General features: G+C 38.4%; 1 protein-coding gene across 1 annotated transcript; it reads left to right on the top strand.

Annotated features, from left to right (window-relative positions):
* Positions 1–772: 772 nt before the first annotated feature.
* LOC149845990 (uncharacterized) lies at positions 773–15358 on the top strand. Its single transcript, XM_089990058.1, has 14 exons — positions 773–893; positions 1001–1045; positions 1139–1181; positions 1271–1492; positions 1577–1711; positions 1794–1883; positions 1971–2192; positions 2277–2375; positions 2629–2807; positions 2959–3090; positions 11455–11581; positions 13000–13159; positions 13580–14319; positions 15263–15358. The coding sequence occupies exons 1-14, from the start codon at positions 787–789 to the stop codon at positions 15356–15358; spliced, it is 2397 nt and encodes a 798-aa protein (XP_089846184.1). The 5' UTR covers positions 773–786.
* Positions 15359–18278: the final 2920 nt, after the last annotated feature.

Below are 18278 nucleotides of genomic sequence, written 5' to 3'. Positions count from 1 at the left end.
AATGTGGCACTCAGTTGAGAAACTAACAAAATGGTTTAAAGGTAATTTATGAAAAGGGCATACAAGGTAATTTATGAAAAGCTCATGTTTTCAATTGCACTCTAATCACCCGGAAAATTAATTTTGCAAACTGGTTAAACAATAATTAGTACTTTCATAAACAAATAAATGAAGCCCTAACGATGGACTAAGGGATTAACTGACCTTTTTATGAATACTTTTTATATTTAATATTTATGGGCTACCATGAATTAACAAATTAACAGAAATATGCATAAGCGTGTCATTAACTCGTTATCAACGGTATTCCATTCTAGAGAGAGAGAGGATCAGCGTGTGGGGGAGAAAAGACGTGAGAAGGGGTTTCCATTTGTTTTAATAATTGGGCATTCAATTTTGGTCTGACAACGACCGCAAGTCTAATTAAGCGCAGTCCACGATGAGATCGGACGGTCGAGATTGGTCGACCGTTAAGTCTCCCCGCTGATGTCCTCACCTTGTGGGCAACTATCCGTTGAACATCCTTTCCTTCTCTCACTAGAACTAGAACCCTGCCTGGCTGTCTCCCCCTTCCCTTCTATTTGTGTGCCTCCAATCCCCCCCCCCTTCTCTCGCTCTCTACGTCTCACACCTACTTTTTCCTCCTCCTCCTCCTCCTCCGTCTCCCTCCTCCTTCTCCTCCTCCTCTCCGCGCTCTGCAAAGATCCCAAAGGAACACTTTATGCGTTGCTGAAACCACCCTTTCTTTCTTTCTTCTTCTCGAAGGAAAAAAAAAACATCAAGAAAATGGCGTGGGCCAGCAAACGCAGGGCGTTGGGAGATCTTGGAAACCTTATTGGTGGTCTCTCTGATAAATCATCAATTGTGAAAAACTCCCACCAAGTTCCTCCCGAGTATGTATAAGTTTCTATCTTGTTTTCTTTTGTTTCTGTTTCTTTCTTTTTTTTTCTGTAGTTTTTCGTTTGTGGGTGTTTTTAATACAAGGAAAAAATTTGAACAGAAATCCTACCACGAGCTTCATCCCTCTTGATCGACCCATCACACGGTAATCACCCCATTCTTTGTTTGGTTTGTGGATGCATATGATTTGAATGATCTGCGCACTCTTTTAACAGCCTCTTTTCTTCTCTCTCTGCAGACAATATGGTGCTATTCTTGCCAAAAACCAATTAGTACCGCAGGTTTCCATTATTGACTTCTCTTTTTTTCCTTCTTTTCTTGTTTGTTTTTTGGGGTTATCTTCTTTGTCATTGATGGTTTTGTGGGTCAGGCTTCTCAGAATACTGGCAAAGAGAACGATGGGAACGGCCAGTGGAGATTGAAACAGAGGCGAACATTGTCACCAAAGAAAAAGGAAACCCAGAATCGAGAAACTCTTGAGCAGATTGATGTTCCCATGGAAGAAAAGGAGGATGACAAGTCGAAGCAGATCAATGGCATGGACCATGAATCGTCTTCTACGTCGTTATCCGTATCCGAGATTCACGAAAACGTATAGAATCCTATATTAATTCCCTCTTTCCTTTTTGCTTCTGTGACTCTTCATATCGGGTGAAGTTTACTGACAGAAGTTCAGACGCAGAAATCGTGCGAAATTGAGATGGAAGAAGCTGAGTCACCAATCCCTACTTTCGACGAGGCCGATGCCCAAAATCCATTGGCTGTAGTTGACTACATTGAGGATATATATAGCCATTATCGAAAAACTGAGGTACATTACGATTAAATTAAGAATCTAATAGCAAATCAATTATATGTTCATATATAATTTATCTTTCTTTGTATACCTGTAGGTCATGAGCTGTGTTCCTGCAGACTACATGTCGAAGCAGACTGATATCAATCATCGAATGAGAGCTATAATGGTCGATTGGCTGATTGAGGTTTTGCAATTCATTTCCTTTTTTTGTCCTTTTATTTGCATTTCCGTAATTAGTATGGTGAAGGTGATGGGCTGTTTTCTTCTGTAGGTGCATCACAAGTTTGACCTGATGCATGAGACTCTGTTCCTGGCCATTAATCTCATAGACAGATATCTGTCTGTCCAAAATGTAATGAGAAAATCCCTTCAACTAGTTGGCATCACAGGGATGCTACTTGCTTGCAAGTATGAGGAGGTTTATGTTCCTTTACTCGAAGACTTTGTGATGATTTCTGACAGAGCTTACACTAGAGAAGATGTCTTGAAGATGGTAAGAGAAATATATATAGCTACTCAATCATATAACTTTTCATTTAAAATCGATTAAAATAATTGGCCGTTGTTATTATTGTAGGAGAAATCAATGTTGAATACCTTGCAGTTTAACGTATCAGTCCCAACCCCTTTTGTCTTTTTGAGAAGGTTTCTTAAGGCTGCAGAATCTGACATTAAGGTAGAGTGTGTGTGTGTGTGTGTGTGTGTTGATGGCGAGAAACCCCCTTTCCCAAGCGAGAGAAAACCCAGGGTGGGGCCCTATGACCACCTGCCTTACAGGGCCCACTCTGAAAGCTACAGACACACCTGTGTGTCAGCGGAGTTTGATCTGGCGTCTTCAACTCAACGCCTTCACAACCACCCCGCTGGCCATGCGGACGACCCTGTGTGTTTGTTGTGTACATCTTTTTGACATTGGTTTTGTGGTGCAGTTGGAAATGGTGTCATTTTATTTGATAGAGTTGTGCTTGGTGGAATATCGGATGCTAAAGTTTCCACCATCCTTGCTATCTGCTGCTGCAATTTACACCGGAAGGTCCCTACTGAAACAATCTCCACGGTGGAATAAGACTCTCACTTTTCATTCCACCTATTCTGAAGAACAGCTTCGGTGAGTCTCTGGATTTAGAATTGAGTTTTAAAGAGTTATAGTTTAATGAATCTGCTAGAATTTGGCTAGCCAAAAAAGGGTGTCTTTGATCTCCCCGTGTACTGTAAGTAACTTGATCTCTTTCTTTGTCTTTATTTTTTTCATAAAGCAGGGACTGTGTGAAATTGATAGAGGAGATGCACCAAAATGCGGGCGTTGGGAAGTTGACGTCAGTGTACAGAAAATACTCAATTTCTAAGTACAGTTCTGTTGCGAAAGTCATAAATCCTTTGCTACAACAGCTGTAGCAGAACTTCTAACAGCAAGAACTATGCCATTTCACCTCTGAATCAGAGATGAATAGGGAAGCTTCAACTTAAAAGTTGGACTTTTATTGATGTTCATGGACCAGACTAATTCAAACCGAGATACTTTCTCGGCAGGCTTACACAGTTTCCTTTTAGCTTTATTGGGTTTGATCAGGACTTGATTGATGGAAAGCCTTAATTTCCTTGGCTTACACAGTCTGTAAAGATTGGCAAATACCATAAATAAATGAATATTTATGGGTGGACATTCTTTCAACAGTGTATAATTGGCTGGTTCTTTGCTAATTAAAGAAATTTACCATTGAAGACTTTGTGCTCTCTTTCTACAAATTATAATAAGTTAACAGAATTACCCTGGAACAGAATAGTATCATCGCAAACTTTGTCAATTGAAAAAATATGCTCTCATCGCAAACTTTGTCAATTGAAAAAATATGCTCTCATGTTTTGCTGGCATAAGCTAAACCCCTAGTGCCCTTGAGAGTAGTACGGGTATCGGTCTGAATCGGTGGCCAAATTCAAGGCCTGATACCTATACCCCAGTGGTCATTATGGTGTCACAATTAGTTTCTGACAAATTGGAAATGTGTTTGATGAAAAGCGATTGTTCACTTTTTAATATAACCAAAATGTTCACAAATATTGTCAATACTGTTTATATTATTATATTTTTGCATTTTATACATGTCGCTGTTTTCTTGAGATTTTTTTTGAGAAAGAACCAGAATATCCAAAATATCAAGAAATTTTCCCTAAGCACAAGGTTTTGAAACTTGTTGGTTATAAAAATCATACACATGTTACATGCCACCACTATAGGGGATCATCACAATGCATATTCAGATCCTACTTTAAAAATCTAAATCCAGAAATATTATATGTCAGATTCCAATCAGATTAGATGCTGTGTGCCTGTGTATTTGCGCGCGCGTGTTCAGACCCAAATCATCAGAATTTTATGATGGACCCAAGATATTAGATGTGTGTGCCTGTGTGTATTTGTGCGCCCGTGTGTTCAGACCCAAACCAGATTCAGATCAGAATTTTATGATGGACCTAACTCAGATTCATATTAAAATCCAATCTGATTGCAATTCTACATGTAAAGAGCTTGTTACGGCACATATTTTTTGAAACTTTATTCATTACTACATGGGTATGATTTGGATCTGGACATTTATTCAAATCTACTGTTTAATTCAAATTCAAAATTAGATTTGGCAAAATCTGACCCATATCCGATCCGTTTGCACAGGTAGCCACTTAGATACTGGATCGAAGGGTGACACCTGCTGTGCCCGAGTCACTATCAGAGACTGGTAGAGGTAAGCTGGCATGAGCAGTTAGTGCACGTCACCTTGTGTTGAGAGGTTGCAAGTTCAAATCTCAATGGTATATGTGTATAACTGGTAAGGGTCAGGCTAACCCCAGCTTTCTCTGTCAAAAAAAAATTTGTTCCATACCCCCCAGCTGATCGATCAATCACAGAATTCCTATTAATGGCCCGAACTGTGATAATCTTCGAATGGCAGAAAACTGGTGTAGCCGGAGTGCCTTCTATCAATCACATAACTCGTTTTCACTATCTTTCAATTATTGCAAATTTCTTTCAAAATGAAATAACAAATTTCCTGAGGCTAATAGAAAGAGACATTACACTTTTCCCGCAGCAACTTTTCCCCAAAGGTTCTCTAGAACGATGCTGCTGAATGCTTCAGATGGGTCCAATGTGTGAAAAAGCAATGCAATCACAAGAGAGCTTTTTTTTGTGGGCACACTGCCCAAGTTTGAAACAGGCAGATGGACATTTTGCCAGTCCAAGTAGAAGCATTTTTCAAAGCAGCCGTAAATTGTAACGTTAGAGAACATGAGTCTTTGAAAAACTACTAATAATATAATGCAAAACTGTGTGCTTTCGACCCACTGCTTAAGGCTTGCACTTGCACAAGCACCTTTGGGACAACAGATCAGGTGCAATCACACATTGCACACTTCAGTGTACCGTTGCACCTGATCCGCCCTCCATCTTTTATTGGGGCTCCACAGTTGACAGGCTGTATCCCAGAGGTGGAGGACGGCCAGGTGCAACAGCACACTCAAACTGTGCAATGTGATTGCACCTGATCCACCCTTGTCGTCCTTTGCTTTCTTGCCTATTCTCACCACTGAGCCCAACTATACAAGCATCGGCTGGGATCTTCCCATACCAGCAAATGGACCATATATCCATGTCCTGGCATGAAACCATAATGTATCCCCAAACGAACAACACACACACGCACAAAAGAATCAAAGACTAGACATGTAGTAAGGCTGTCATCAGATTGGGTTTGTGTTGGATTCCTAACCTCACCTGAATATCCAAATATGTGCATGAAAAAATTCTGACTTGAATATAATTTGGGTCAACCTGAATCCAACTCGATTAAAAAGCGGGTTGGATCTGGTATATAATTTTGTCTGGAAATCCCACCTCACCAAGCTGACCCAAGTTTTTTCTATGTATTCCCCTTTAAATTATAAGGGACAGGTTTGGAATTCATTTTCTTGACTCTACATATTTTCTGTCAATGTGAATAAATTAGTTACTTCATATAATTAAGTACACAGTAGGCTACTTTTAACATACAACATATATAGCAAATATCAAGTTTTTACACGCACAAAAAAAGTTATAGGTTTTTATAAGGGACAGATTGAAGAAATAAATTAGAAGTAGCATGGCTACGTACATACAAAGAAGGTATGCTTCCCACAAGTTTGTGAAACATCAAGGTTCCGAATCCACGTACCGTTTCCCAAGAAACACATCTCTTCCACATTCAAATGGAGCTTCCGATAATCAAGTTCGTACATCGGGCCTAAACTGAACCTGATGAAGCAAATAAAAAAGAACTAGAAGCCATATTCCCAATGAATGACTCTTGAAAATCCCAGGGTTTTGGCTTCCCTTCTCAAGGCATATGAGCCATAGGTATCTGCCATATCAAAGTCAGGTAACAATGCCAGGGCATAGTTCGGCCAGCAGTCTAACCGGCAAGAGGACTTGCATGCCACCACCTGTGAAAGGTTAGCCTTCTGTGAACTTCATTAAACAAGCAACGCACCTATGAACTTTAAACTCACGAGCCTAAATAGAACTGGGCTATGTGCAGCCTCAATAATCCCGCAATCTAGACCGTTTGTCTGACCGAGAAAATTTGGATTGTCTTGTTTCAAACACATAATAGTAAATTCTATTTCTACATGAAACAGTGGGTCTTGCTAGTTTTGATAGTCCAAACAGTGGGTCTTGCTAGAATAATTAAGTTTGAACTACAAATGTAAAATACCATGCTCATGAGATCACTCATCCATCATGTGGTTTATTGATAACCCAAGAAGGCTTAGCTTATCTGGTAGGGGCGACTTGTGACTATCACCAAGTTGAAGTTGAAGAGTTCAAAAACCACGAATGCATATTCCTAATAGAAGGCCAAAACTGGGTGTACTTCTTGATGGACAAGGACCTGAAGTTTTTATGCATGAGCTTGCAAGCGAGTGAAGATCGGGTGCAATCACATTGCACATTGTGTGCTGCTTCACCTGACTGCCCTCCATCTCTGGAGTACAGCCTGTCAGCTGTGGTGCCCAACAGAAGATGGAGGGTAGATCAGGTGCAGCAGCACACTAAAGTGTGCAATGTGTCGGTTCTGGCGGTCTTCCCCATCATTCAAAAAAAAAAATAGAATTGGTTATCACTTATCAATCACGTTTAGAGATAAATAAAGTTGTGAAAAGATCAGGTAAAATATGACTGCACAAATATTTGTGCATTAAGCACCTGATCACCCTCCATCTTGATGACGACAGGCCCGTCAATTGTGGGGCCCAAGGCCTGATGGAAGGCAATCAGGTGCTTAATGCACAAATTTTGTGCCATGTGATTGCACCCGATCCGAGCTCAATAAGGTTGAATGCTAACGTGGCATGACAGATAATAACGACCAAAGCACAGAGGGATGACGTCCGAGCTACAAAGGGACGTTGCTCTGCAACGTTCACCCAAACTTATGCCTCCGAATCTCCCAACGTCTCTCTCTCTCTCTCTCTCTCTCTCTCTCTCTCTCTATATATATATATATATATATATATATATATATATATATATATATATATATACGCAGATAAAGTTCATCTAAAAGTGGCCATAAAACTATATCCAACTCCTAACATTCTGAATAATTGGTCACCCAGAGTTGCAATGGCTTGCAACTTTGTCAGCTATAAAATAAACGTATCAATCACTCTTTTCATGGGAAAAAGATTCGAGTCTTATCTAAACCTTGCCCCTGCAAAGATGTTTCCCAGGCTATTTTCATAATCTCTTCATACTTCACCTGCTGAAAATGGGACCATCAGGCGCCCACTTTGTTTCCATTTTTTTTTATTCACGGAGAACTAGGACGTTGCTAACAGCATATTAGAACAGAAAAAATGACCTTCACGAAAGTCCATTTTGGTTTTTAATTTTATGCTACATGTAAATATGATACAACGCCCAGAAGAACGAGACTTTCAAGGGACTACTGCAAGAACAAACTGTGCCAAGTTAGTTCATGGATTCTAGATAAATTCATTATCATGAATCTCCTCAAAAGAAGGGAAGCTGAAGCAAAGAAGTGAAAAATCCAAGTTTGTCTACGCACGACGACAGTGGATGGCATGTTAGTTATTTGGATTTGGATTGGATCCATCTGGTTTTAGTTTGGATCCAGATCCATTTTCCATAACTAACCGTTATGGACGTCAAATGTGCGTTGATTTGAAGTAGAGATAAGTCCCACTTAGTTGTGGGCTTATCTGCAATTGTTAGTCAGTTATGGAAGAGAAAAGTATGCCTGCATGGCTGAGGGCAGCGTGTACGATATATATTTTCCTAAAAGGTTTTAACCTACGCGGTTGGGTCCCTACTCTAATTTTCTCATTCAAGTGTTGTGACTCACCTAAGGCAGAGAAAAGCTAGAGGAGAAGGCTCTTCTGCTCTACTCCATACGCCCGAGCTCCATCATCAATCAATGGCAGGGACACAAGGTACATGTTTCTATTTTTCTGTATTTCCAGTTTTTGTACAGAATGCATGTATCCTTGGTTTTGTTAGCCGGGGTTTATTTTTCACATGTGATGGATTATCCAAGATTTTGCTTTTATCATAACCCTTGATGTCCAACAATTGGTATCAGAGCCATTAGGTTCTGCATTGGTCCTATGGGCTTGTTCATCCATCTTTGTATAAAGTAAAACAGAGATGGGGGCAGAGACGAGTCTCATATTTTCTGAAACTCAGTCCCGACGTATATCATGTTGTTTATGTTGCTTTGATAAACAGAAGCAACGTGAAAACCCAGAAAATCGATTTTGTTTTGAAACAGAATCGGTTTCTTTTTTCTGTTCTGATAATCTGAACTAGTTCGATACAGTTCATTTCAGTTATGGAAACTGTATCGGACTTGACCCGTTTCGGATCCAATTGGAAACCGAATCGGGTCAAGGTTGTGGACTATTATGGTTCAAATCTTTGATCCCGAGCCATGTCGGGTCTGGGCGAGTCCCTGTGACCGACACGACTCGTGTCGGGTTCTTGTGACCGACACGACCCGTATCGGGTCTGGGCGAGTCCTTTGTGACTGACACGACACATGTCAGGTCACTGTTTCCTTTTCGACTTTTCTACCAGAACCGGATCTTTCCCACCGGTCGCTGGTGAAACCCCTATTCAAAAGGGGTTTTGCCGAAAATGATGTGGGACTCATTTTGGGTGAAACCCAAACCCTCCCGGATAATAGAGACGGCATTGGTCTCGCCGACCGTCTTGCCGGAAAAACCCCTCTATATAAAAAAAATTTACTTACAGAGGGTGTTTTTTGTCGTTCTCTTTATCCACCGACTTCCACCTCTGTCACCGTGTGGTGACCGGAGTAGAGAAGGAGGTCGGTTCTGGCCGGACCTACAGTCCGCACCGCGTCGGATGGCTGAGAGGGATCGGGGTTGTGGGATCTGGGCTGGGGGATCGGGTTTTTTGGGGCATGGTAAAGGTCGGCAGGCTCCGCCGCCATCTACCCCGTCGAGCATTGCCGTCATTTTTTATAGAGCCACTGGCTGCCTCGCCGGATGCTTCGGATCGATGAGAGAGAAGAAGCTTAAGGTGGCTAGGGTTTTCTTTCTAAAAAACATTGTAACGATGTTTTATATTCGGGAAACTGGATCGGGTCTGGACCCGATCTGAAATATATGTTTCCCCGGATCCGAAAATGATAATCGGATCGGGTCTGGACCTGATCCGGAATACTCATTTCAGCCTGAGTCTGAAACATAAGGTTGTGCTATAGTAACGGGTCTGGGTTTGGACCTGGTTCGGCTTGTTTCAGGATCCATAGATTTGAAGTTCATATATATCAGGTATGTTTGTCCCAGACATGTTGTTCTGGAACGGACAGAACATTCTGAACAACTCTCCTGTAACAGATACATTTTTGTCTGAACAGAACGGTCCGTTTTGGAACAGACAGAACAACCCAGAACAAACCGTATCGGTCCATATGGCTTTTGAGACTGATACAGAGCATTCTGGGACCGGTTTTGAGTGAATTTAAACTGGTTCCTGGGGTTTTGGAGTCAGTTCTTTCACTTGGCATAACTGGTTTTTCATTTTGAGACTATTCTAAGGGTGTTTCGTTTATGGTTCATCAAGTTTCAAACCGATACATTTATTTCTGGGACTGTTCATCATGTTTTTAGACTGGTTCTTCGGTTCTAGGGTTAACATACATGTTTTAGAGCATGCATATCTTATTTATGAAGCAATTTTAAAGCATATTTAGTTATATTACTGATTCATTATGTTTTGGAGTCTGTTTTGATGGTTATATACATGCTTCTATTGATATTATGCATGTTTCATGCATATGTATACACATTTTGAATGCATAAAGATATGTGTAGTATTGTTTTTTAGTATGCATGATTATTTAAGTGTTCACATCAATGTTGATATAGGGATTAACATGGAATTTGCATCTATATGTATTTGTTTTCACCAAAGTGAACTGATGTATATTTTTGCAAATGTTTAGTTAGAAAAAAAAATTTAACATTGAAATTGTATTGGCCTCATAGAAATAATATGTCATCCAAAGATGGTATTATTATGTTCAGAGGCTAGTAGGATAAAATGAAGGAAGTGTCTCCCAGCACATGAGATGTGTAGTACCCAAAGGTACCATGTTGATTGTCTCTGGGTACACGTTCCCTCAGTTTTATCGAATAGTGAGAGGTGAAGTGCATTTGCGTATTATGAGTACCCACCAAAGTGGGACCATAATGACCCCTGGCATTTCCTAGAAAAGAGTAAATAATTCAGGGCCTTATTCATGTATTTATCTTTTCATTTACATGTCTCATTATATGCAATAATAATATCTTTTGTCTATGTAGTGCTTAATACAGTTTTTGGCTCATCTAGTATCCTTTTCCTCGATGGTTCTAACTTCTCAAAATGGAAAGAAACAGTCTTATTCACTTTAGGGTACATGGACTTAAACCTAGCTCTTAGAAAAGAGGAACCTGCTGAACTAACACCTACTAGTACTTCAGAACAAAAATCCGACTTTGAGAAGTGAGAGTGTTCTAACCGCCTTAGTCTGCTTTTGTTGCAGTCTAGGGTAGCTAAGAACATAAGGAATGCCATTCCCACATGTAAGAATGTAAAGAATTTTTTGACTGCTATAGAGACACAGTTTGTGAGTTCCAACAAGGCTAGGGCTAGTACCCTTATGTCTAAGTTAACATTTATGAGATACATGAATGAAAAAAACATCTGACAACACATACTAGAGATAAGAAACATAGCCACACAGCTTAATGACATGAAGCTGACTATCTTGGACTCCTTCCTTATCCACCTCATTATGGCATCATTGTCAGCTGAGTACGGTCCCTTTAAAATCTCCTATAACACACATAATGACGAATGAACTTTTAATGATCTCTTGTCAAAGTGTGCTGAGGAAGAGGAGAGGTTAAAGGGTGAGAAGGTGCATAGTGCACATATGGCTTCTCATAAAGTTCAACAGAAGAGTGGACCTAAAAAAAAAATTAAAAAGAAACCCAAGAAAAAAATCAGCCTCCCAGCCCAACCAAGCACCTGCTAAGTCTGATGTTCCTGCAATAAAGTGTTTCTTTTGCAAAAAGAAGGGACATAAAAAGGCAGAGTGCGTAAAGTATCAGCTCTGGTTGAGCAAAAAAGGTAACTTGGCATTTGTTTCTCATTAATGTAATTTGATTGATGTTCCAATTAATAGTTGGTGGATTGACTCAGGTGCCACTGTGCACATTGCCAATTCTCTACAGGCATTTTTGAACCAGAGGGAACCAACAAGTCATGAAAGCAACATCTTCTCCGAAAATAAGATGCGGTCTCATGTGAAGGTTGTTAGGACCTGCAGAATAGTATTAGATAGTGGTTTCATTTTGGATTTGGTAGATACCTTTTATGTTTGATCCTATAGCAGAAACCTTATTTCTATATCAAGGCTTGATAAATTTGGATATTGTATTATGTTTGAACAGTCCAAATTATATATCAATAAAGATAATATCTTGATTGGTTCTACATTACTGTGTGATGGATTGTATCATCTGGAAACCCAAATCCATATCCAGAAAACTCTTAATACTAATCAAGTAATTGGCAATAAACATAACCTCATAGATGATCAATCTTATCTTCTTTGGCATCGTCATTTAGGAGACATCTCGAAAGAAAGAGTCCAATGGCTTGTGAAAGAAGGGATCTTGGGATCCTTAGATTTCACAAATAATGAACCGTGTTTGGACTGCATCAAGGCTAAGCAGACAAATACATATAAGAAAAATGCCAAAAAGAAGTGATAAATTATTGGAAATCATTCATACTGATGTATGTAGATCATTTGCCTCTTGTTTTATGGGCCAAAAGTATTTTGTCACCTTTATTGATGATTATTCTCGGTTTATGTATTTGTATATCCTATTTGAGAAATCTGAGGTCTATCAAGTTTTCAAAGACTTCAAGAAAAAAAATAGAAAAACAAACAGGGAGAATAATCAAAATTGTTAGATCCGATAGAGGTGGAGAATACTATGGGCAATTTACTGATATGGGACAACAAGAAGGACCATTAGCTCAATTTCTGAAAAAAGAGGGCATTGTCCGGTAGTGCATATCAGAATGGTGTAGTCGAAAGGCGAAATCGAACACTTAAAGAAATGGTCTGAGTAATGTTGAATTATTCAATATTACCTGTAACCTTGTGGGGTGAAGCCCTAAGGACAGTCGTGCATATTTTGAACAAGGTTCCTACAAAAACCGTTTCAAAAACTCCTTATTAGTTATGGACAAGTAGAAAGCCTACATTTTCTTACATGCACATATGGGGTTGTCCTGCAGAGGCTAAGTTGTATAACCCCCATATTAAAGTCTTTGATCCAAGAACAACCAATGGATATTTCATTGGTTATCCTGAAAGGTCAAAGGGTTACATGTTTTATTGTCCGTCCCATACACCACATATAGTAGAAACGAATAAGGCAAGATTTCTAGAAAATGGTTTTGTTGAGAAAGATGCATTACAAAACCTCAATTTTGAGGATCTCGGGATAAGGATAATACCCCTGAGATAGATGATAGATTGCCTATCATTTTTCAACCAAGTGTTGAACCCATAAGTGATGCACCTACTACAGAAGAACCATTAATGGATAATACTAGAGAGTACATACAAGAGAATTAGGAACCTTCACCTGTATGGAGATCCACTAGAGTTAGAAGATCTGCTATTCATCTGGATTACGTGGTGTATTTACAGGAGCCTATAAATCTCATAGATGATGATCCCACAACATTTATGGAAGCTATTAAAAGTAAGCAATCCTCACTTTGGATTGAGGCTATGAAAGAAGAGATAGACTCTATGGCCAAATCTGTTGGGTGTAAATGGGTCTTTAAGACCAAAAAGAACTCCAAAGGTAATGTTGATAAGTATAAAGCAAGGCTTGTTGCAAAAGGTTTTACCCAAATGGAGGGCATTGATTATAGTGAGACATATTCACCTGTCTCAACTAAAGAGTCAATATGGATTATACTTGCCCTTGTAGCTCATTTAAATTTAGAGCTACACCAAATGGATGTAAAAATAGCTTTCCTGAATGGTGAACTTGATGTGAATGTTTACATGGATCAACCTCAATGTTTTTCTAAATGTGAGTCTGAATGTTTGGTTTGCAAGTTAAATAAGTCATTATATGGACTTAAACAGGCCTTCCACCAATGGTACATTAAATTTACCGAAGTCATTCTGACTTTTGGATTCACAGGAAATATTGTTGACCGATGTGTGTTCCTCAAGACAAGTGGGAGTAAGTTCATAATCATGGTATTATATGTAGATGACATATTACTTGCAACAAACGATAAGCTCATGCTCACAGAGACCATGGAGTTTCTTTCACTTCATTTTGAGATGAAGGACATGGGAGAGGTTGTTTTTGTTCTCGGCATAGAGATCCGTCGAGACAGAGCAAAAGGTGTCTTAGGCCTCTCTCAAAGAACCTATATAAATAAAATTCTCAGAAAGCATGGGATGCAGAATTGTTCTCCTACTACGGCACCCATACTTAAAAGGAATAAAATGAGCCTCAAAGATTGTTCTCAAACTGAAGAAGACAAGGCACTCATAAACCAAATATCATATGCTTTAGTTGTTGGTAGCTTGCAATATGCGCAGACCTGCACCCGACTTGACATATCCTATGCAGTTGGGGTTCTTGGCAGATTTCAGTCGAATCCAAGACATGCTCATTGGACAGCTGCAAAGAAGGTCATGCGGTATTTGCAAGGAACAAAAGACTATATGTTGACCTACAGGAGATCGGAGCACCTTGAAGTGATTGGTTATTCGGATGCTGATCTAGGAGGATGTTCTGATAGTAGAAAATCTACAACAGGATACATCTTCTTTCTTGCTAGTGGTGTCATTTCTTGGAGGAGTGGGAAGCAGTCCACTACTGTTGCACACACCATGGAGTTTGAATTCATTGCACTTTTTGAGACGACGTCACAGGCTATCTGGTTGCGGAACTTCATATATGGACTCAAAGTAGTTGAATCCATTGGGAGGCCACTGAGGGTATATTGTGACAATGAAGTCGTTATATCCTTTTCAAACAAAAACAAGAGTACTGCATCATGCATGCATATGGAATTGAAGTGCTTTGTTGTCAAAAAAAGAACTGAGAATCAACATGTGTGTATTGATAACATTGGTAACAAAGAAATGGTTGCAGATCCTTTTACTAAGGGTTTGGCCTCGAGATTATATGTTAAACATGTAAAGAGAATGGGGCACTCAATTTCGTTGTAGTCAGATACATAATTTTATACATGTGATCACATGTTGTTATAAAGATTGATTTTTTTACTTATATTACATAAAGTTATCTATGTGAATAGAATTTTGTTGAAGCAATATAAATTGCACCCGAATAGAATTGAGGCCAATCTATTCAAGTTTGTTATTTTAAATCATTTGGGAATAGCACATTTTTGTCCAAGTAGGAGATTGTTAGTTATTTGGATTCAGACTGGATCCATCCAGTTTTAGTTTGGATCCAGATCTATTTTCCATAACTAATCGTTATGGACGTCAAATGTGCGTTGATTTGAAGTGGAGATAAGTCCCACTTAGTCGTGGGCTTATCTGTAACTGTTAGTCAGTTACGGAAGAGAATACCAGTATGCCTGCATGGTTGAGGGCAGCGTGTGTAATATACATTTTCCTAAAAGCTTTTAACCTACGCGGTTGGGTCCCTACTCTAATTTTCTCATTCAAGTGTTGTAACTCACCTAAGGCAAAGAAAAGCTAGAGGAGAATGCTCTTCTGCTCTACTCCATACGCCCAAGCTCCATCATCAATCAATGGCAGGGACACAAGGTACATGTTTCTATTTCTCTGTATTTCCAGTTTTTGTACATAATGCATGTATCCTTGTTTTTGTTAGCCGGGGTTTATTTTTCACTTGTGATGGATTATCCAAGATTTTGCTTTTATCAAAATCCTTGATGTCCAACAGGGCATTCAGAAGTATGTGATGTGTTGGTTCCACCGGTGGTCTACTGGCGCTATCCAGTCGACGAACAGTAGCTCGGAATGGTGGACCAGAGGCTGATGAGGGTCTGGGCTCGGGCGTACACCTCCTTGATCGGGCCTCAAAGGCAGCCGAGATGACGATCGCAACCATCCCACTGGCGAGAATGTTGAAACCCTAGTTATGGCTCGGTTGAGAGGCGGCGAACTCCAGTGATGCAAGTAGCAGAGCCTCAGAGGTCATTGAGGGTGTTGATGCTGCCGATGAGCAGCAGGGCGGCACAGTTGTCGCCCCCTTTCCTGCGATTTCTTTTTTTCATAAGAGAGGAAACCCTACCTCCTCCTTTTACGGAAGTAAGTAAAACAAAAAAAAGAAAATTAAAAAAAAAAGGGTAAAGTTAGGTTTTAATTTTTTTAAATGGGTTTTACCTTTCTACCCCTTTTCTCTACTTTTTAGGAGCTATGTTTCTGAGAAATTTTAACTTTTCCAAAATTACAGAAAAGAACCTATAATTTTCTATTTAACTCAGAAAATTATGTTTTAGTGTTCTAGATTGTTGATTTTACCCAGAACTATTTTGATTTTTTTTTATTTTATAGAAAAATACTTCTGGTTAGTGGAATACTTCAGACATGTTTGGATTTGGTCAAGTTATTTAAGTAGCTTCTTATAAACTTGGTTGGATCAAGTAAAACATTTTTGGACCCAATTATGATTTACTTTATATCTTTACCTGATATTTTTTTATCCAGAAATATTGTATCTGCATATATTTTTATTATATGCATTAATATTCTGTTCATGTTAATATCTATATCTAGTATGGTTTGATCTAATTTTTATATAGATCAAGTTAAATTGTAAGATCTATTAAATATAATGTTTGAGTCAAAATTGGATCTGATCGAAATTAGATCAAATGTTTGGATCTAGTAAGGTGGTATAGACCCTTGATTTGATCCAGTAAAATATTATAGATATAGTTAAATTTGGATATATCAAAATGAGAATAAGATCAAGTTGATTGAGTATAGATTGAATAAGTTTAGATCCAAGCTATGCACTTGGATTCTCTTATTGAACAAATCTAGTGATGGGTTCGAATGATCAGATATGAAATATGGATCTAGTTTGATGTATTTTTGTGATTGAATCTGAATGAGTGTTATGCTCAAATATGAGATATGGATCCAGAATTAATCCAGAGACAAATCTCTCTCTCTCTCTCTCTCTCTCTCTCTCTCTCTCTATATATATATATATATATATATATATATATATATATATATATATATATATATATATTGTCAGATATATTTTATTGATCTAGATTTGATCCAAGTTTTATGTTAAACCTGGATAGTATCAAGCCAGATATTTGGATCTAATAATGATATATGTTTTGTATGAATTCGGGTTTGACAAAGTTAAATCTAGATAAATAGAATGTTGGATGTGTAATATAGATTTATTTTCATTTGAAATATATGGTTTTGAATATGAATTTGGATTATGGTCGAATCTTGTGAGATCCGTAGTTTTATTTAAGCTTGTATGGATATTCATTTTTAATATGGATTGTGTTGAACTTGATAGATAACATCTCAAGTCAATTTTAGATATAGACTCCTACAAATTCAATATATATATATATATATATATATATATATATATATATATATATATATATATATATATATATATATATATTGAATTTTCCGCACTTATGGAGGGGTGACAACCAATTTTCCGATAACGGTTGGGTTACATCAAGGATCTGCTTTAAGCCCTTTCCTATTTGCGATAGTGATGGATGAGCTTACGAGATCAATTCAAGAAAATGTACCGTGGTGTATGTTGTTTGCTGATGATATTGTTTTGATTGATGAGTCTAGAGCTGGGGTTAATGCTAAGTTAGAATTATGGACACAGACATTGGAAGCTAGAGGTTTTAAGTTGAGTAAGAGTAAGACTGAATATATGGAATGTCGGTTTAGTAAGCAACGAAGTAGTGATGGGAGTGTAGTGAAGCTTGGTGAGCAAGATATACCGGTGAATGATTATTTCAAATATTTGGGATCCATCATTCAAAAGTATGGAGAAATTGATGGAGATGTAAATCATAGGATAAAGGTTGGGTGGATGAAATGGAAAAGTGCTACTGGAGTGTTGTGCGATCGTAGAATGCCATTGCGGTTGAAGGAAAAGTTTTATAGGACGACTATTAGACCCGCTTTACTATATGGTACGGAATGTTGGGCTGCCAAGAGACATCATATTCAAAAAATGAGTGTAGCTGAGATGCGGATGCTTAGATGGATGTGTGGAAATACAATAAAAGATAAGATTCGGAACGAAGAGATACGTAAGAAGGTAGGTGTTGCACCCATTGAAAATAAGATGCGAGAGAATCGTTTACGGTGGTTTGGACATATTCGGCGAAGGCCTAATGATGCTCCAGTTAGAAGGTTGGAGAAATGGGAAAATATATTAGTTAAAAGAGGTCGGGGTAGGCCTAGGAAGACTTGGATGGAGATGATAGGAAAGGATATGAATGCTTTGAACCTCACCGAGGACATGGCGTTGGATAGAAATGATTGGAGGAAAAGGATTCATGTGGAAGACCGAAAATGAATTTCTTTTTTGGTTCATATCGCTGACCCCAATTGTTTTGGGATGAAGGCGTAGTTGTTGTTGTTTGTTGTTGTATATATATATATATATATATATATATATATATATATATATATATATATATATATATATATATATATATATATATATATATATATTAGATCTGATAAAGGATTTAAATTTAAATGTTCAAACTTATGGTTTGATTAAAGCCTTGTAATTGGCTTATCATATTTGGCATATCCAAATGATAATGATATAATTCTCATTGGATATGGATCTAGAGATTTATGCTTAACTTCATTATGAAAAAATAACCTAGTTTGTGAATATCCTCGTGATGGTGATATATCATAAAAGAAAAGTT

The sequence above is a fragment of the Nuphar pumila genome, chromosome 2 (genome assembly GCF_984573655.1).
Source record: "Nuphar pumila chromosome 2, dmNupPumi1.hap1.1, whole genome shotgun sequence".
Taxonomy (NCBI): domain Eukaryota; kingdom Viridiplantae; phylum Streptophyta; class Magnoliopsida; order Nymphaeales; family Nymphaeaceae; genus Nuphar; species Nuphar pumila.
This window is presented reverse-complemented; position numbering and strand designations above follow the sequence as displayed.